The sequence below is a fragment of the Fusarium oxysporum genome, chromosome I (genome assembly GCF_013085055.1).
Source record: "Fusarium oxysporum Fo47 chromosome I, complete sequence".
NCBI classification, from domain to species: Eukaryota; Fungi; Ascomycota; class Sordariomycetes; order Hypocreales; family Nectriaceae; genus Fusarium; species Fusarium oxysporum.
The window spans coordinates 5,009,760-5,022,733 of NC_072840.1; the positions used below are offsets into that span (position 1 = coordinate 5,009,760).

The 12,974-nt window shown below is 49.1% G+C and overlaps 3 protein-coding genes across 3 annotated transcripts; 1 reads left to right on the top strand and 2 right to left on the bottom strand.

Moving 5' to 3' along the window:
* Positions 1-103: 103 nt before the first annotated feature.
* Positions 104-2,052, bottom strand: FOBCDRAFT_284505 (cytidine deaminase-like protein; the record flags this gene model as incomplete). Its single annotated transcript, XM_031194393.3, has 3 exons — positions 104-1,531; positions 1,605-1,912; positions 1,951-2,052. Coding segments are annotated over 3 exons (1,446 nt in total), but the record flags the coding sequence as incomplete, so codon positions are not given.
* Positions 2,053-5,720: 3,668 nt separating this feature from the next.
* On the top strand, positions 5,721-10,594 carry FOBCDRAFT_235842 (6-phosphofructo-2-kinase-domain-containing protein; the record flags this gene model as incomplete). Its single annotated transcript, XM_059610031.1, has 9 exons — positions 5,721-5,811; positions 5,963-6,062; positions 6,708-6,726; positions 7,571-7,665; positions 7,733-7,884; positions 7,949-7,996; positions 8,333-8,708; positions 8,836-9,670; positions 9,722-10,594. 9 exons carry the CDS (start codon positions 5,721-5,723, stop codon positions 10,592-10,594), a joined length of 2,589 nt encoding a protein of 862 aa, XP_059463929.1.
* A 577-nt stretch (positions 10,595-11,171) lies between these two features.
* FOBCDRAFT_213047 (rRNA-processing protein SOF1) lies at positions 11,172-12,860 on the bottom strand. Its single transcript, XM_031194397.3, has one exon. The coding sequence runs from the start codon at positions 12,788-12,790 to the stop codon at positions 11,453-11,455; it is 1,338 nt and encodes a 445-aa protein (XP_031029135.1). The 5' UTR covers positions 12,791-12,860; the 3' UTR covers positions 11,172-11,452.
* Between the last annotated feature and the right edge of the window lie 114 nt (positions 12,861-12,974).

Here is a 12,974-nt window from a genome sequence, read left to right on the forward strand (position 1 = left end):
CATCGGGCGCTCTTTTAGTAACTGAGGTACATACATCAATGAATTAATGCAAAGCTGACCAGGAGGCAGACAATATTCCAGACAACAAAAAGTTAATTGATACATATCATGTTGCGTAAATGAAGCTAGCATGCTACAATGAGTTCCACGTCCAACTTCTTCCAATGCTTTCTCCTCCATGCCCAAGCTATTGTTACAAGACCAACGCCAATAGTTGTTAATCGACTCCTCACCTGGTATGTAAAGAGCTATCTAAACCCTTTGTGTGTTGTCCAGCCAATGTAACAGCTGTAAGTAAGTCCATAGAACGTGCCCTGCCAGCCAGTGGTAGATAATCGTAATCATGTTGTCGACCTGGATCATTGTTGTCCATGGGCAGTATCGTGCGGCATGTAATACTCTATCATTGCTTTTTGGGAGCTTTGCTGTCACTTTAGCTTCGCGTGTATAGCAACGGAGCCGATGAGTCTCATATCGACCTCGGAGGTGGTAATCCTAAACATGAGTGATGGGGTCAAGAGGAGGCAAGTTGGGTACGCCATCACGTTCCCATTCCCAGGCCATCAAGCTCCAGTTGAGCTCTCGTCTCCAGAAGAGCCCCAGTCCTCGTCCACCTCCATCCGGACGATCGTCTGAGCTCAATCCTCCGCTGCGAGGCATGTGTGTAGCGAAAACAGCCTTTCCCATTCGAGAGTGAAGAATGCCCATAGAGCAAGACACACAAGGCTCATGGGTAACATAAAGCTCGAGCCCGTGGCAGAGATAACCGTCTTTGTTTGGATGCTCTTGTTCGAAGCATTGCTTCTCTATCTCGAGCAAAGGGCCGTCTTGAAATGCGTCATATTCGAGATTAGGTGCCGTGAAAGGCAGGCCAGCGGCTCGTCTCTCGTGTCGGACAAGTTTCTGGGCGACCATGCTGATAGCACGAACAACACAGTGCGTCATGGGGTTGCTGGTACCCTCCAGCAGGCCGCACTCCTGGTGCCAACGAGCATCTCCAGCAACCCCGACTAGTTCGACTTTTCCTCCCTCCCTCTGGACAATCACAGCTCCGACAGCTTCGCCGATCCCGGTTTCTTTAGCTTGTAAAGCAACACGATGGGCTAGTGCCATCCACACGGAGGCGTCGTCCTTGATATCTTCAGTTCCCCGGGCTACTATACTAGGGTGCGGACCCAAAGGGTTGTTCTTCCGATATACTGTTGGCCAAAATTGAGAAGACCACATGGCTGCTTGTACTTGAGATGTTGGTGCGAGTAGTGGGATGGGGATCTTCTCGATGAAGAGGTCGGTCTCCGCGCCCTCAACAATGGAAAGAACCTCCGCCAGTTCCTCTCGGGTAATATCTTTAACTTCCCCAATTATGATGTAAATCCATGTTGATTTAGCTGTATGGATTTGGCGTCCAACTGCACTGTCATTCATGAACTGAGTCTTTAGGTGGGCGGGAAGATCACCGGGCTTGGAGCATCTGCGCAGATGAGGCAGGGGGTTAGCGCTGTTATCGTCTGGTCGCATGTTACGCAAGGCCCTATATAGTTTCAGTAGTTAGTATCAAACCCATCATTTTATTTGGCACAGTCAGGGTCTGCAGGATGGCGTACGTGATGACATCGTTGGCTTGTTTGGTAGGTGCCCGCGTGATGTACGCATGAGTGATTGTGTGATCTTGCCGAACCTCCTGGGTTGTTTTGAGGGGGATCAAGACACCACGGCGGGTATGTCCTTCCTTCAAGTCATCAATCAAGGGGTTTGAGAGAATCTCGGATGGGCCGCGATGTTCGGTCTTTGGGGGCGCAGACGCCTCAACAGGCTCAGGAGTTTGGCAGACCTCACTAGAAGGCCCGGCAGCCGAGTTGTCTTGAGTTGCATCCATCTGCAGCCCTGGGTATCGCCTGTGAACTGCGGTCAGCTACCGAACCAAGCAGATTTTGTAAGTTCACGACATACTAAACGTGGTCTTCGTGCCTGTGAAGAACTCGGATGGAAGTAAGCGCGCCGTTTCGGGGTTGCAGCAGTGTTACGGTAGATGATGGCGAAGTTTCCAAGATTAGTTGCGCGTTGAGAAGAGAGAGTTGAGAGTCGAGTTTGAAGGAGATGATGAAGAGACGACGGATGTTGTTATGATGCGAGGTCTCGTGACGAAAGAAGGCGCAAGTTGGGACGAATTTAGGCAAGAGCGCACCACTCTTCACTTCCGACTCTCCTAAGGTATCTCTCGTTCTTTCTCCTATTTGCTTTTATTAGTGACTATCCCCAACTAGCTCAGGTTAATAACAACCATTTGCAGTGGGCACTTACCCTTTACTATGCTCTTCGAAAACAAGTCTCTGGGTACGAAAGATCAAAGATAGAGAAGTGTTTGAAAGCAGAATATAAAGGATCTTGCAATCAGATGGGGGCCTAATGAACAAGTCTTGTGCGTATTTCGCTACCATTCGAGGTGAATGATTCTGCACTTGATTTTGGCAGTGGCAGCGGCTGGCAAGAAACTGTCAAGTAAATGTCTGCAGTAACGCCCAATAACTAGCAGTTTCTTTGACAATATCTACTTCCGTAGGTAGATGACCAGTTGTTCGTTATTTATTCCAGGCTGTGAATGAATGAGCTTTTCGCTTTCACTTTCCAAATGAATCAACTCTTTCACTGCCTTGGCAGGATCTTCAAAAGGCCTGCTACAAACAGAGTCCTTTTGCGATCGCGAGCAGCTTTGATCGAGCTTTCCACGCCTAAATTCCCTTCGTAAGTACACGAAACATCGACATGGGAGTTGTCGTGTTTTTCTGTATTGTCCACTTGGACTATGCCTTCAGAAAGTCCTGTATCCCCATCAACTCGTTGGCATTGAAGTTGATGATAAGTTCTGTCAACACTGTGGATCAATTGTGGTGGGGACCTACACATGTGGCTAGGGATCTGTAAGCCACTTGTTTCAGCTTACCCTACATACTTCGACTTGCTTCACCACCATTGTGTGAGACAATACAATACACCAGGCAATTCTTGTGATTCAAAGCTTTTCTTTCACAGCTTGCTGACTGGTACCCAAAGTCTTGGCTACGGGTATTGGGCAGTCATTCCGTCCGCGTGAGGCAGGTAACAGCAAGGCAGCATGGCTGTCATCCAACTGAACATACCAAGGGTTTAGCATAACAACACAATCATGAGCTTTGACATTCGATTAACTTACAAGTGCAAAACAACTATCACATGAAGTTCATACATAACTATGTCTCTACAATCACTTATTTCAGAGTACCATGCGAGACAAACATGTCATATCAACCCCGCGTCTCCCCACCAGATGTTATGTTAAAGAAGAGCCATCCCGTTGGTTCGGATGTGCCCCCGAATATCACCATAAAGAGATGAATGGCCGCTTTCGTGGGGAATGGATTTTAAGGCTGCCTCTTTTGGCAACTTGATCTTGCATCCCCCGTACTTTGAATATGCGGAGAAATCACTCCACGTAAAGCATCTGATGCCGACGCACCGGCGTACCTGTCAACCGATCAAGGCTGCAGTTACAATCATGGTATATGAAGTACTAAATGGGCCCAGCTACACAAGTGAACATGATAGATGGTTGCCTGCATATACTGTAAAGAGGCAGTGTTTGGTGCTCCGTCAATCAAAGTGAGCTATCATGTTGCTTGGGCTGCTTACAATGCCCAACGTACGTACAGCTCACAGCCTGGCTGAACGTCCTCTAAATGTCACACGCTGTGCGCTCCAAGCATACTCTTTCGGGGGCCCAGGATGAGAGCATTTCACCAGAGCCATAATTCGGAGTTTTGGGAACGGTTTTCGGGACTACAGTATAGAACATCCGGCGGCAGTCCAATTCACCTTGGCACTTACACGGGCTCACCTAGAATAACAGCAATCCTGGTCCCTAGCCCGTAGCATGCATTGACCGCGCTTGATCGACAGTAACAAATAAAAGAACACTACAGTCTTGCATCGTACTCGTAGTCGCCGAACCAAGACTTGGTTTCAGGAGTCGGAGAATAATAGGATCGTTGGAATTGAGCATAAAGAGCTTACATGTTGTCACGGGGCATTGTACAACAGTGTCCATGCATTACTGACGATAGGTCACTGAGAAGCAAGCCAGCCGCAGTTCGGTACATGTACGATAAGACAAAAGGCCAGAAAAGCCGAGCAGCAAGAGAAATGGCCTATCGGGACCATCCCCGCGTTACAGTACTGGCCTGTGCTCTCTAATAATGGCAATCAATAAAGTCGAGGACAAGGAGTCTCATTGCTTGAGGTGTCATGATGCATGGTTCGATAGACATGAATGAAACACGGACAAAATAAGAAAGGCAGTCAACAGAGCCACGGTCGTGCAATATTCGCATGATTGATAAGAGTCATACTGAGACCCGTATCAAGCCATGAAAAGACAGGGACAGCGGCGCAACGGCAAGGCTTTTGATTCATAGTTTATGATAATCAAGGCTTTGCTCGAATGATATTCAGGGCCAGTGCGCCGGGGAGACAAAAAGTGACTGGGACCCCACGGACGAATTCGTGACGCCTAAGCGCCCACGGGTAAACATGATTCGTAGTGGAATAGGAGTTGAAAGGGGATGGAATGATAGATTGGACGGCATTCATGCGAGATGACTGTCGCATTACTGGTCTCACCTCTATCTCACCAGGCGATGAGACGAAAGGACACGAGCAAGGAGCCAAGGACTGAGCTGTAAAGCAAGGTCAGGGTGAGAGTGACGGTGACGGTGACAGCTCAGCCGCGAATCGAATCTCACATGTCGCATGAGAGAAAACGAGGCGCCTCTTTTGCAATACGACCAAGTCTTACGCATTTGTGAGGGTAATTCTGTATCTCTACCAACTGCAGAAACCACAAGAAGACCAAAGATAACGGTGGGGCTAAGTTGACTGTCCCCCCTCATGCAATGCATCTGCAGAAGCGAGTTTAGTTTTTGCTCATCGCTTGCTTCGCTTCGCTTTGCTTGTGAAGGTTCCCCCGCGGCGAGATCGGAGAAAGCTGCACTAGGGATGACTCCTTTTGGGTCGAGGTGAAAGGAAGCAAGGATCTTATACCTTGTAGGAGCTTCCAGCGCTGGAGAAGAAGGCCTTGGACTGCAGTAGCGCGGCGTCTGTTTTTTGAGTGAGGAGAAGAACTATTGGAGCTTGACTTGATGTGGTCTAAGACGGCGTATGCTTGGTAGGGGTGCCATGCATAGCTGCGAACAGAGGTTCGGGGGTTTAAAGTACCGCCGGATTGAGTGCATATTTTTCGAGATGAGAGACATGAAATTTAAGCTTGAAAATCACAATTTCATTGTGACAAGCGTTCAAGATTCGCTTCCGCTCTGAGAGTGATGATCTTGATACTCAGACACAGGACAAGTTGACTGGTTAGACAGGGTGAATGCGTTAGTGTGGCTTGCAGGGGAAAAAGCATCCATGGATGAAAGAGACCCAAGCTTAGTACCTGGAGCTCTGATTTTCTGTAAGAGAAGTCTATCATCAGAGATGACAGTTTATATGAAATAGACTTGTCATATAACCCAAGCAAGGTTTTGGTTGTAAGAGAAACACTTTAACGGATGATATTTACAGTTCCAATAAATATTTAAAAATCAAATTTTAGCATTTGTTTAAGAACATGTGTTCGACCAGGACTGGGCTGTCGACTGACGCGCATCCGATGTCATTTGCAACGTTTCGAAATTCAGAGGAGACTCATGGCGACCAATTTACAAGCTTTATCCCTTCCAGCCCTCAACAGCTTCAGGAGAGACAAGCACCAGCACAACAAGACACAGATCAAGCTCGGTGAGTTAGAGATTCATTGGTACGAGTGTCCCAGCAAGGGCCAAGCGCCACCGTTCCGTGTCTCAGAGGCTCTATTGAACCGCCCAAAGCCAAAAAAGCTTGGCGGATTTTGGGGGCTTGTGAAAAGCATACTTACTGGAATCTTGTGTAGGTAGAGTTAACAAAAAGAACCAAAAATGGCCACGGAGTCGTGAATCCGAAGTCCTTGAAACTCAGCCGCCAGATTTACTCGAAAGGGACGAATCCGAGAGGTGCGTTGAAAATACATGCAGCATATCTCGGATTTGTGATACCGCCAGATGTCGTAGATTTGAACAACCTTGTCCTGGACACGCAAGGCCACGACATGCCATACTATATTATTATATGGCGGGATTCTCGGTACATGATTGATTGAAGGAGCTGGCAGGTGTTGAACTAAAGTAAAGGAGGCCCAGCTGGGCGGTACATATGCTCAAGGATCTCGGGCCCCGGGACACGTTATTTCATTTAAGATGCACATACAGTGCCTCAACCAGACCACATTGTTGAGAATGAGCCTATACTTGTTGTCTGCGTGGAACGTGCTTTCGTATACAAACCCAAAAGGGGGTGAAAGTGACTTGGGATCTTGATGCAAAGTCGCAGGGCATCCTGTACCTGAAAGCCAGTTGGTGTGTAGGATGCACAGCTGAGGTTGGCTGGTTGGTTAGAAAAGTACAATGATGTAAGATGTGAGTCGGTACAAACAAGACCGAGGGATCGATCCAATGTAATGCAGCGCCACCCAAGGGCGACGAGTCTCACGAGCCACTATCCCTAGGCCAGCAGACACACCTTGGCTTGACTTTCTGACCTTTCAGGCTTTCACCATAGGTACATACAGTTTTTGACAATTGACTATTCCTACACGTTAGCCCTGAAATTTACATTGCGGTACAGTAGAAATGGATTTTCCCACACACTTAGTTAGCTCAAAGCCTGAGGTGCCTGTCTGGGCATTGGGGGGGGGGGGGGTTTGACTTTTGACTTGACTCTGCGGCCATTTACTCGGGGCTCCAGCTTCTCGCCCGTCCGTTAATAAAACCACCGACACGGGCCCTCAACCACCTGGGCTCACATCACCTCACATTGCCTCGTCGCTCTCCTGATATTCTTTCAAGCGTACCAGCAACCCTAGTCAGGGCAACCGAAATACCCAAGCAACACATTTCGAGGCTACCAGTATAATAATTGCAACCTGCTGCGTTTCGATCTGCAGACCCTCTAATGGGCACAGCCTATTCTGGGTGACGTATAACAGACAGACACAACCAGCAAAAAGACAGGAAAAAACGACTGCGCCAAGCACACGAAGCAACAAGCCTCAGCTCAGATTATAGGAAGACGAGGCATACAGCACAGCACAATAACAACACAGAACGCTACAACACACGGAGTTTATCGACTCATTGACACCGAACACCAAGAGACTGGAAAAAAACAGTAGGGCAAGGGCTCAAACTCAACAACTCCAAAAAAGGAAAGATCTCTATCAAGCCAGACCTCAACTTCATTTTATCCCATCAGGGCCTGGGCTCTTACAAAAACAAACCACCTACCCAGCATCCATCGATTCAAACAAGTTCCCGCGGGATTAGACCCTCCACTCCCACTCCAAGCCAACCTTACCTGAACCTGGACGACATTAGCTTAGGCTAAGCTTGTGAAGAAGCCAGCAAGCAACAGCCAGCGCCACTACCGCAACTTTTTAGGGTCCTGCATTCTTCCCCACTGCTAGTCGCGGCACGGCACCACCGAGCCCACCAACGACGACACCCCCAAGACCTCCAAGTCAGCCTCCAACTGCACTGGGACTGGGCTGCTTGCGACCTGGTCACCTCTCCAAGACAAGACTCGACTCAGACTCACCTCCGGTCAAAGGTCAAGAAAGCGAAGCTAGTGGACGCCCCGAGCACCCCGACAGATCGACGCCACTGAAAGGTACAACAGCGGAGGAAAAGGGACCCCTCCCTCAAAGGAAACACACACCAAAGTCCACTGAGGAGCCCCCTGTGGACCACTACGCCGGGCCTCACTGGGGCGATTTTCTTTGTTTATTGGTCGACGTGTTTTGAAGAGTCAGAACCTGTCGCCAATTGCTCGATTTGGAGTTTAGTCTCCCTCGTTACTCAGATGCCTTCAGCGATTCCGGTGGCCCCTGCAGGTACGTACATGGCCGTAGTTTCCTTGTCCTTGCCTTGTTTCTTAACAGCTCCTTCCAACAATGACTACGTATTTGCCCTGCCATTCTCTCATGCTTTATTAGCCATTCAACTGCTGCTACACATCCAATCTTTCTTGTTGCTCTTCTTCTCCTCATACAAACTTTGAATCTCCAAAAGATCTTCGACATCCATTGCTACCTTGTTGTTGTTTTGATCAAATCAAATTGTTTCAATTCTGTTTATCATAACTTGAACCCCTTATACCTACCCGATCGCATCTAGCACTCCAAGACACCAAACAATCAACCATAAACGTATCTAAAATCTAGACGCAGGTCGCCGACAATCAAAACAGTCCGGACTGTTAAAATCTGTGATGCATAACCTTCTCGGTGTATCACCTCCTTCGCCAGCGCTGCCAGCGCAACATTCGTCTGCAGCGCAACAGACATCCTCAAATTCTCTACCACCTACATCGAATCCTAGCTCGAATCCGACGTCAAACCCAACTTCAGACCCTTCCTCGAATCCAAACAACCCAAATAACTACGCGGTTCTTCCTCCACCAGCAGATGGTGACCATGACCATCTTCCTCCTCCAGCAAATGCACCTTCCTCGTTGGCTGTGGCACTGCGATCGCTAAACGATTTGACCGAAACCCCCACATATGCGCGAAGCGTCACTTCAACAGCGCCGAGCTCGCCACGCATGTAAGTGCCGTCATTTTTTTCTCTTTTTTTCCACAGTTGGGGTCGCGAACCACATATCCACCACCTTCGGCCCTTTTAGTACTGGCGATCCCGCTTTTAGAACCCCTCAATTGACGTATGGAAACAGTCCTCCGCTACGACAGAATTCTGGACATCAAACACCACGAGTCCGGCCACATGCGACAACGCTCAACATCCCGGGCATGACCCGGTCAAGAGTCTCACCTGATGGAAGAATTCCGTCTCGTGATGTTGCTGCAAAGCTTGTTATTGTCATGGTTGGCTTGCCGGCCCGAGGAAAGTCTTACATCACCAAGAAGCTTCAAAGGTATCTTTCTTGGCAGCAGCATGATTCTCGCATTTTCAATGTCGGAAACCGAAGACGTGTAGCTGCCGGACGCAGAGTTTCTGTCCACCCAAAGTTGCAGCCTGAGCCGGAACACATGGATCCTCCTGTGCATGCGGCTTCCATTTTGCTAAATGGTAACCCGGCACCGTTTGGTCCCGAGCAGGCTGAGCCGGAGAAGCTTGATTTGAACGATGCCGCTCAATCCGAGGTGGACCAGTCCGCTACATTCTTTGATCCCAAGAACCAAACTGCCGCGGCCATGCGTGAGCAGTGTGCTATGGATACTTTGGACGAGCTGTTGGACTACCTTCTCGATGGAGGCGGCGCTGTCGGCATTCTTGATGCCACAAACAGCACTATTGAACGAAGAAAGAACATCACCAACCGCATTAAGCAGAGGGAGCCTAAGCTGGGTATTCTTTTCATTGAGAGTATCTGTCAAGATCCTACTCTTCTCGAGGCGAATATGCGGTTGAAGCTGTCTGGTCCTGACTATCGTGACAAGGACCCTCAGAAGTCACTGGAAGATTTTAAGAAGCGAGTCGCTGCATACGAGAGTGCGTACGTTCCTCTTGGTGAATACGAGGAAAAGCACGACTTGCAATACATCCAGGTTTGTGGAGTTCGCCACGATTTTGACCATCAGAAGCTGACCAAATTGTAGATGATTGATGTTGGTCGAAAACTAATCCAGCACCGTCTCAAGGGTTTCCTCAGCAGTGGTATTAGCACTTACCTCGCTAGCTTCAATCTTGCCCCTCGACAGATCTGGATTACCCGACATGGTCAGAGTGTCGATAACGAGCTTGGAAGATTGGGTGGAAACTCACCGCTTACCGAGCGCGGCCATTGCTACGGCCAAGCTCTTCACAACTTCATTACTTATCAGCGCAAGCACTGGCTTATTGAGCAGAAGAGCAAGAAAGCTCAGGCTACTTTCCCTCCTGTGCCCGGTGACAACACACCTCCCTACCCTGAGATGTACCGGGAGATTGAGGACAAGAACTTTTGTGTCTGGACTTCGATGCTCGATCGCAGCGTGGACACAGCTGAATACTTCGAGGCCGACGATGACTACGATGTAAAGAACTGGGAAATGCTTAACGAAATGAACTCGGGCCAGTTCGAGGGTATGACATATGCGGAAATCGCACAGAAGGAGCCCGAGGAATTTGCCAAGCGAGCGCAGGACAAGCTCAACTACATCTATCCTGGAGTCGGGGGTGAAGGTTATCTGCAGGTTGTGAGCCGTCTGCGGGACATGGTTCGAGAGGTTGAGCGCATTGAAGATCATCTTCTTATCATTGGACATCGCTCTGTCTGTAGAGTCCTGATGGCCTATTTCATGGACCTGTCCCTGGCGGACATCACAGACATGGACATCCCCCTTGGCATGCTCTACTCTATTGAGCCCAAGCCTTACGGCCTTGACTTCCATGCTTACCGATACAACGAAGACCAGGGCTGGTTTGACGAGCTCCCCAACTACAAACCTACAAAGACGGCCCGCAACAGCATCATCAAGCCACAGCATTAATCATTTCCGGCTATTTGCCGGAATCAACCGGCTTGTACAACATATTTACTCTAACTACTACGATTTGGCATTTCCTTCATGTACTTTTTTCCTTTGGCGTTATAGCGGGGTATGATATTATACGAATGACGCGCAAAAAGAGGGACTATCCACACTATCAATGGAACGGAATGGCATCATACACAAAACAACAAAGGAAGGGCTGGCGTTTTCCGTTCGATTGATAAAGAGAGACACCTCCGATGTTGCGACGCAATTATTCGCATCGGCTATTTCATTTAGGCGTTTTGGGAGCAAGGTTTCTCCTCATGTTAAATGATCGAGACTGTATGGATTTGGGCGGTTCTGGTCGAGTCATGTACCAGCTTATGTTTGGAAGCTGTTGGTCTCGACCTACGGTGTTACGTGTTGTGTTTTATCCCTTGTCTCCTTGCCGCGGGCGATGAAGGAACGAAGAGAGATTCTTAGATGGGATTTGGAATGTGATGGATAGATACACAGCACGACGCTCACGCCGACGGATATGCCGCTCATGGGAAACTTAAAGTTTTGAGTGCTTGTTCGAGAGGGATCTTTTACTGTCTAGATCTGATAGTTATAAGAAATTCACGTTTCTATATGTGTCTTCCTTCAGTCTGTTGCCTATCTGATGCCCTGCTTAGATCAAATCAAGGTTAAATGTTTGTGACATCTTGGACTGAGGTTTGGTCTATGAATCACGAATGGTATATTCTTCAATAAAGTCATCTAGATTACCCATAAATAGACGACCCGAACGCCTTGCAATGCCCTTCCGTGCCTTTGTAATCCCACTGAACTTTTCTCATTGCTGCAACTGTAAGACTTGTTGCACTTCCCTTACTTCTCTCTCGCCAGAATCATCTTTTCTCTCTCTCCCCTGCGTCTCTCGAACTGCTTCTTAGTATGACGACGCTCATTCTCCTCACGGCGCTTAATGCTCTTGAGCTCCTCAGCCTTAATCTCGCCGGCCTTCTTGAGGACCTTGGGCACATGACGGTGACGGTGAATGCGGCGAACTTCAGGCATGTGCTGGTAACGCTCGATAAGAGCTTCATTGTACTCCAGGGCCTGTCGTTGACGAGCTGACTTGACACCTTCACGGCGTGAGGCGTTGGCGCGCCAGAGTCGAACGTTACCATCGTCGGATCCAGAGAGAATGTAGCGCGCGTCAGGGGTCCAGCTGGCTGCTGTAACACGCTGCATACGCTTGGTGTGGTAGATATCTCGCGAGTGACCGCGGTCTCGGTTCCAGAGACGAACGGTTCGGTCCCAAGATGCGGATACAAGCTCTTCACCAGTGGGCGACCATTCGACATCCATGACGGCGGCGACGTGATCCTTGAGAACGTTGAGAGCACGGTCAAACTTGCGCATGTCGAAGAGGTAGATGTTGTGGTCTTCAGAAGCAGCAGCCAGGTTGAAAGCCTCCATAGGGGACCAAGATAGGCGGTTGCTGGCGAACTTGAGGACGGTCTTTGTGACAGGTGTAGATGTGCGGAGGTCGTAGATGACGATGGAGCGGTCGTTGGAGCATGATCCCAAGATTGAAGTCTCGACGTAGTTGAAGGCAACGTCAGTGATGGTGTCGACAGATGTAGGCCATTTGAGAATTTCAGGCGCAGCGGTGTGACGTTCGAGATCGTAGATGTTGATCACACTAGAAGCAGCAGCAAACGAGTTCTTGGAGCGATGGTGCGACAAGCTGGTAAAAGCACCATTTCCAAGCCATGATGATATAGGGGCCGCTTCGCTAGGTGTGTTATAAGGGTCAAACAACTTGATCGTTCTATCGGCCGCACAGGTCAAGAGCTTTTGATCGCGAGTCCATTCTAGACCCTTGACGATATTCTCATGAGCTGTCGCATGCCATATCTCGTCTCTATCGGCTAGGTCCCAAACCTTGACAACACCGTCACCACTACCACTTGCAAAGTGCTCAAGAGAGTTGGGATCCTTGGCGATGGAATAGACACCGTCGACATGACCTCGTCCTAGCTGGCCTACGAAAGGCTGCGCATGCATTCGCTCGAGCTTGACGGCATTGAGGGCTCGCTGGTACTCGCGTGCGCGCTCAAAAGGATGGAGGGCGGAATCGAGGTTTCGTGGTTGCTTTGTAACATCTGAGCCGGCTGCTTGTTGAGCCGACACGGAGCGGCTGAGGGCCTTGATCTTCATGTCGAATGGCCCTGTAAAGTTGATTTTATTGACTGTAGCTGTTCTCGAGGCTGGTAATTTTGGCGGGGACTGAAGCAATGGATATTTTTTTCTGTTATCGCTGAAGCACCCTTGTCAAACCGGACGATAAGAGCGGGATTACTAATATTCCGGGCACGAGCCAGGTACACCAGCAGATCGCATA